General features: G+C 41.4%; 1 protein-coding gene across 1 annotated transcript; it reads left to right on the plus strand.

The window, feature by feature from the left end:
• Positions 1 to 3194: 3194 nt before the first annotated feature.
• LOC104491929 (CDC42 small effector protein 2-B-like) lies at positions 3195 to 4398 on the plus strand. Its single transcript, XM_010134418.1, has 3 exons — positions 3195 to 3248; positions 3677 to 3778; positions 4324 to 4398. The coding sequence occupies exons 1-3, from the start codon at positions 3195 to 3197 to the stop codon at positions 4396 to 4398; spliced, it is 231 nt and encodes a 76-aa protein (XP_010132720.1).
• Positions 4399 to 6242: the final 1844 nt, after the last annotated feature.

The raw sequence follows: 6242 nt of genomic DNA on the forward strand, positions 1-6242 counted from the left end.
AAAATGCTACTTGCAAGCTATTAAGCTCACTCTACAGCGAGAATTTCGGCTCTTTGGCTCCAAGGTTCTTCCAGAGTCTTAGTAATTTATTGGTTGTTACTCTTCGTGTTTCAATGAGCAAGATGCACTCTTCAAATTTCTTTTCAAAACTATATTTTTGATGTAGAAATACAAGTTCTGCTGTTTTCCACCATACCTTGTCATTCAAATATGTGAACGTACAACTGTTTCAGGATTTTAACACGATACAAGTATCACGTGAGCAAAGTGAGGATAATGAACAAATTAGAAACAGTGGTTTTTAGAAGGGCAATGAGGCTGAAATCTGCTTCTGCCATCAATTCAGTAGTGAGAGAACTGGAATGAAAATGACAGTAATTGGACTTGGAAGTTATCGCCATTTAACAACCTGGTTAACCGAGGCAGGGCCGTGGGTCTGATATGTGATAGTACACACTAACTTGACACCCGTTGTCTTTCACTAACAGCTCAGAGTCAGGGATCTGTCGTGATCAGACCTTGAGCCTAAAGGCCAGTTGTGAAGAGTAGCTCTGTTTAGTGGATGTTACTTACCGAGATTGCCAGGCATCTCCCCTGTCTATGGAAAGGGACAATTCTTTTGTTCTGACTCGGGCAAACGTTTTCCACTTCATAGAGCTGATAGTTTGTAAGTAAAATACAAGAATATTTTGAACACGTTTTAGTACACAGCACTGACAGAACAAATTGAATGTTACCCTCAGTACAGCGTATCCCAACTTGGCTAAAGATCTCAGGCGCTTTAAGGCAGCGGGCTCCAGAGTGGCTGTGCATCCTGCCCATTGCATTCAGCATCTGTGTCCCTGCGTGCTAGCCATTTCCCTGGCCCTTTGTCTCTCTCTCCTCGATGGTACTGCTGCTATGGTGAAAAATAGACAGAAAGAACAACAGGATATTGTCCAGTTCTGGTCTGTGTGCCAACAGTGACAGAATGTTGTTTTCTCCTCGGTGTGGGGACTCTTGTTGGCCTTTATTCGTCCTGGGTGCACCCAAACACCTCAGGAGGATTTTAATAATTCTTCCAGATAGTGTGGGAACCTTGAGTCTCCGGGAGGAAGGTGGTGTCCCATGCTCTGGTGCAGACATTCCTGTCCTGGAGGATGATACTCTCACTCATTCAGAGGAAAAGAAGAGTTCTGTCGTGAAACACAACAGGAAGACGTCCAGCGCTGCTGCGTGCCAGGAGGACACCTGCAGAGCTGCTGCAGGGGTGGAAGTGAGCCACAGGCTGCATGAATAGTGCTGAGAAAGCTGCACGCCTGCACAAACCTGACGCCAAACGGGTGTTATTTTTGGTTTCCGTTCTGCTTTTCTGACACCTGTAGGTAAGCGTGAAGTGCACAACAGCCTTCTGCAGCACCTCACAGAGCGAAGGAAGCGTTGCAGGGTTTGAGATCGCTGTGAAGCGTTATCGCTTAGCAGTTGGGATTAATTATAACCCAGGAATATGAACTGTAAATGAGCTGGAGCTGCCAAGACAGGCGCTGGCTCTTGAATGAGGATGTACCATCCCGTCAGGACTCCTGGGAGCAGCAGGTAACACCCAGGAACTCACGGAGCTGCACGGAGGTAGGTGGCCAAATGCTGGGGGGTGCAGTGGCAGGAGGGTAGGTGGTGTTATTTGGGATGGGGATGTCTCTCTATCTGAGCTGATGCTTGTCTCAGTCAGTCTGCTTTCAAAATAGGTTATTAGCGTACAGTGACATGCTTTATGATTTCGAAGAAAATCTTAGCTTTGATAGTCTCCTTATCATGAAACAAACCCAGAAAATCTGCAACTAATGTGAAATGTAGGCAAAAGCTTTGGTTTCCATGTGTTCTTACGGTTGTGTGGGCCACTGTCCCTTCTTTGCTGCACCCAAACAAGGCATCAGTGGTGATAGAGACCATTGTGAGAGGATGAAGTGAGGTGAAAAATGGTAATTGAGCCAGATAATGAGTTGTACGAAAACCACCTAGGATAAAACGAAATAATGTAGGACACATTCTGCAATAACGTATTATATAGGTCACCCAAAGCTAAGAAGCAAATGTAACAAACGCTTTGAAAGATAAATGTCAGAAACCTAAAAAATCTGCTTGAAGTGATGAAGTGTAAGAAGCCCTCAAAGGTGAAAGAGATAAACGTGCTAATTACATCATTGTGGGACTACATAAGGAATGCCTGTGCAGGGGAAGCTCGTGCTGCTTGGTTGTGAAGACTTCAGGGCAGGTTTAGAAGGACCAAACTGACGAAGCTGTTACTCCTGCTAAGCTGTAAGCTTCAACCCCCCCCTTCTTTATAAGTTAACATGTTGTAATATTGTGTTAATGATCTGGGGTATGAAAAAGTTTATAGGAAAAGCTACCTGATGGCCCTGGGTTTGGTTTGAAGAAAGATTAAAAAAAAAAACAAACCCAAACAGTAACCACTAAAAACTTGTTTTTTATCATAGCTTCAGGGCACCGACAGTCAGTGAGTTTCCTGGGTGTGTCTCCAGTTCAGGAGGGCTGTGTTCAGAGTTCTGTGCTATCTGGGAAGCTCTAGCCGCTGTCTCACGCACGGTTTCTGTTGCTGGTATACGAAGCTCTTTTTTTCTCTTTTAAGGGCTTTTTGGAACTGTAGAATAATCTTTGAGATTTGCTGTATCTAAGAAGAGTAACTATATCAGAGGCAAGAGGGAAGCTTATTCACTGGTTTGTAAATGTTTAGCATTCAATCTATGGCGCTTCAAAGCTATTTTATTTCAAATTACTAAATAGTGCGATTCCAGCATTGCTTTTATTATGCTTCTGTAAAGAAACCAGAACTTACGCTGCCGTGTGTCAGGGAGTAAATGTGCAGGGTTCTTATCCCTGGTATCTGACATGAGCCTACCAATTTTAAATTGATGTTATTCTTCTGTCCAGGTACGTTTAAGAATTTTACAGTCTTGTTTTAGTCTTCTGAAACATCTACTGCTGAATAACTTTTACAAGACTTTGATGTATTTTAGTATAAATTTAAATATTAATCTCTTTGCAGGTAATACTCATCAGATGCTTTCTGTGATCTTTACCAGTGAATCTGCACAAGCAATTCTGGCTTAAGCTCACTTAAGGGACTGCATCTTGGTCCTCGTACTGCTTTAACTCCCAGAGAAATAACAAAACCTTACTACCTGCTGAAAAATATAATGACTGAATTCCTAGTGTGTTTTAACTGGTGCAATGGCGAACAGCCCCAGCCGGTAGGTAGATGCACAACTGCCATCCTTTATCGGATTTGAAGCTTAGTCTTTCAGTTATGTGGAAAACGCTTTCATTGTCATGTTGTTTTAATTAGTTTGAGCTAAGTAATGTAAAAGCTAAGAACAGACCTGTTAAACTATGTTTAAGTGATGTCTGTTTTACCAGAAGCTTTGGCTGTATGACTTTGCAGTTCTCAGGTCCTGACTTTCCAACATTAAAGAAAGTTTTTACTAAAATTCAACTAGCAGTAATAAAAGTGACCGATCCTCTTTTACTGCAAGCAGTCTGAAACTTTGGCCTGGTTGCCATAAAGAGTCATTAGGGGTCACCACTGACCATATTTTTTTTTTTCTCTCAGCTGCTTGTTTCTGCCTGAAAGCTGCTCATGTTCTCTGAACAGAGACCTAAGATATCTGCTCTCTTACAGAAGAGGCGTCGGAGACTGGACCGGAATATGATAGGAGAACCAATGAACTTTGTACACACTGCACACGTTGGGGCGAGAGAGATGAGTAGTGACTACTTATCAGTAAGTGTGCACCTCTTCTATAAGCAGAAATCTCCACTCTGTACCCTGTAGGGCAGGGAGATAATAAAATACTAGGTAATGGTAAGAGAGAGAAAAGTCTGACCCTTTTTTGTTGTTGTTTTTCCCCATCAATGGAATAGCATCAGAACAGAACTGTTCTTTGGTTTGTAAACACGATATACCGTAGAAGATATATTCAGCAAGAAGTGCTCATTTCCCCAGTCTCTTTACACCTGATGAGAACCTTTTGCATAAGGATTCTTTGAATGCATTTGATACCAGGCCCGGATAACACGTCGCCTTGAAGTCAGATCTGTGCCAGGGTGAGGGATGTAAGAATATGTGCATTTTGGATAGCAAGACCCGTCTCACGCACTGAGTTTAAACCCAGGATTTTTAAATACTATTTTGTTGTTATTTCTCCCTGCTACCATTGGGACCCAACACTGTAAACACATGGATCACCTGCCTCTTCAAATTGATGCTTTAATAATTACTCTGGCAACCAGATTTTATAAGATGCATGTTCTAAAACTTTTTTCTAGGCTGTATCAATTCAGGACCACATGAAGTCTAAAGGTGGCTACACAAATGGCGCTTCTGCAACCGTTGAAGTATAGGAAACTGAGAGAAGGCTGAAATCTGCTGTCTCACGAGGACCTGCTGGACTGCGCTTTCATATTCTCTAAAATCTCTTTATCATGGAGTAGAGAGAGTACTTGAATTATAAATAGGACAGTGCAAGCTTTGGAATTCTTAGCATGATAGCTTCTGAAGGCATTCTTGTCCTTAAAATGGTCTGTCATGGTAGAGTTGTGGAAGCCACTGGAATTTGTTACTGTGGATGATTTCCTAGCTGTGTCCCAAACGTGTTCCAAAGTTGTCTTCTAGGATGGGACTGGAAGTCAGTATGAATTGTCTGGGGTTTTGGTCTCTGTCTTTTTCCCCCCTTAGGAAATGAAGAGGTTGATTTAACTGGAAGATATCACGTGTTTGCACTTCTTACATGGGTTAAACTAAATTGCTAAGTAGGATGTTGTAGCCTGTAATATAACTTTGGACCTGTTTTCAGATGGCTTATAACCTACTGAGCTGTACTTTGGTCATTTTTAGTGTCTTTGGATGGTGAACGAACTCTAACATGATATAGTTAGCTGAGCCTGCAAAGCCAACCGAAACTTCTGCTTCCTGTGGTAACACTTTTGTAGCTAAAAATGGAGGGTTTGCTAACGTGCCCTTTCTGGAATGAGGCTTAGGAAAACGGACACTTCTCTCGGTTACTGGGCTGCTCCCTTTCATAAATATACTCTGTGACTGACAGCTGTTACTACAACAGAGCTAATAATATGTACCCGTTAACTTCAGGTGGTGCTACAGTGTGCTCACAACTGTGTGCTAATTTTGCAGGACTACTATTGAATTTTAAACATATTTAAGATCACTCTATTAACTGTCTGTAACAGTACCTTTGCAGGACTTCAAGGGATATCTCACTTGTCTTTCTGGCTCATTAATTTCAAGACTTTTTTAGATTAAATTTATTTGATACGGTCTAAATAAAAAGTTGGTTTAAGTGAAGGACAGAAATTCAAATAATATTGTGAAAACTTAAAGGAGAATATTAAATTGAAACTGTCTTGCAGAGTTCCAGCACTTCATAATTATTTAAATAGCTGTAAATATTTAGTCATACCCAGACTATGGTTTATTACTTAGTTCTTATTAATCTTTTTATTAAGTGATATGACAAATCAGATTGAAGTAGAGCTAGGTTTTTCTTTTACCCAGTCACTGACAACTGTTCCCCAGCTCAAACATCTGAATGACTACTAGTGGAGAAACTGAGGCAATCTGCGTGCTGTCATGGGATTAACTAAACACAAGCGTTTAAAAGGCTGCCGTATCAGCACCAGTTGCGCTGGAAGTCAGCGGAACTCTCCTTGCTCAAGGCGTAAGATCAGTTGTGAACGTTCTTCTATTTAAAAAACCTGGTCTTTTAACTGGTACAAATTTGTTTATGGCTTGTGATACTTCTTGAATCTAGACTGCTGGCTTTGCTGAATTGTTAGTCTGCCTTTTCAGAGTGTACTAGGGAACTTAAAACATGAACGGTAGCTCTGTGTTTCTGTGTGCATTTGAAAAAAAACTAGCACCAACCCCCCTGCCCATTTCAGCTTTCAGGACCAAAGCAGGAGAAGAATGTTGTTTTCTGTAACAGTCAACAGCTGATCATAACAACCTGCAGCCGCCTCACAGAACCCTAATATCCATGTCTAGCTAGGTCCTTACTCTTTAGTTCGAATGCGTGACAAAATGTACTTTTTTTTAAAATTAGCATGAGTTAACTGTACATTTAGCTTTTTGTCTTTCATATTTCTAACTTCAGATTTATTTCCACAGCCTTCTTTTAACAGAGTTCAAAGAAGCTGAATCCCGTATGCTGTTGAGGATATGTAAAGTGGCC

Source organism: Buceros rhinoceros, unplaced genomic scaffold (genome assembly GCF_000710305.1).
Source record: "Buceros rhinoceros silvestris isolate BGI_N320 unplaced genomic scaffold, ASM71030v1 scaffold43894, whole genome shotgun sequence".
In the NCBI taxonomy this organism is placed as follows: Eukaryota; Metazoa; Chordata; class Aves; order Bucerotiformes; family Bucerotidae; genus Buceros; species Buceros rhinoceros.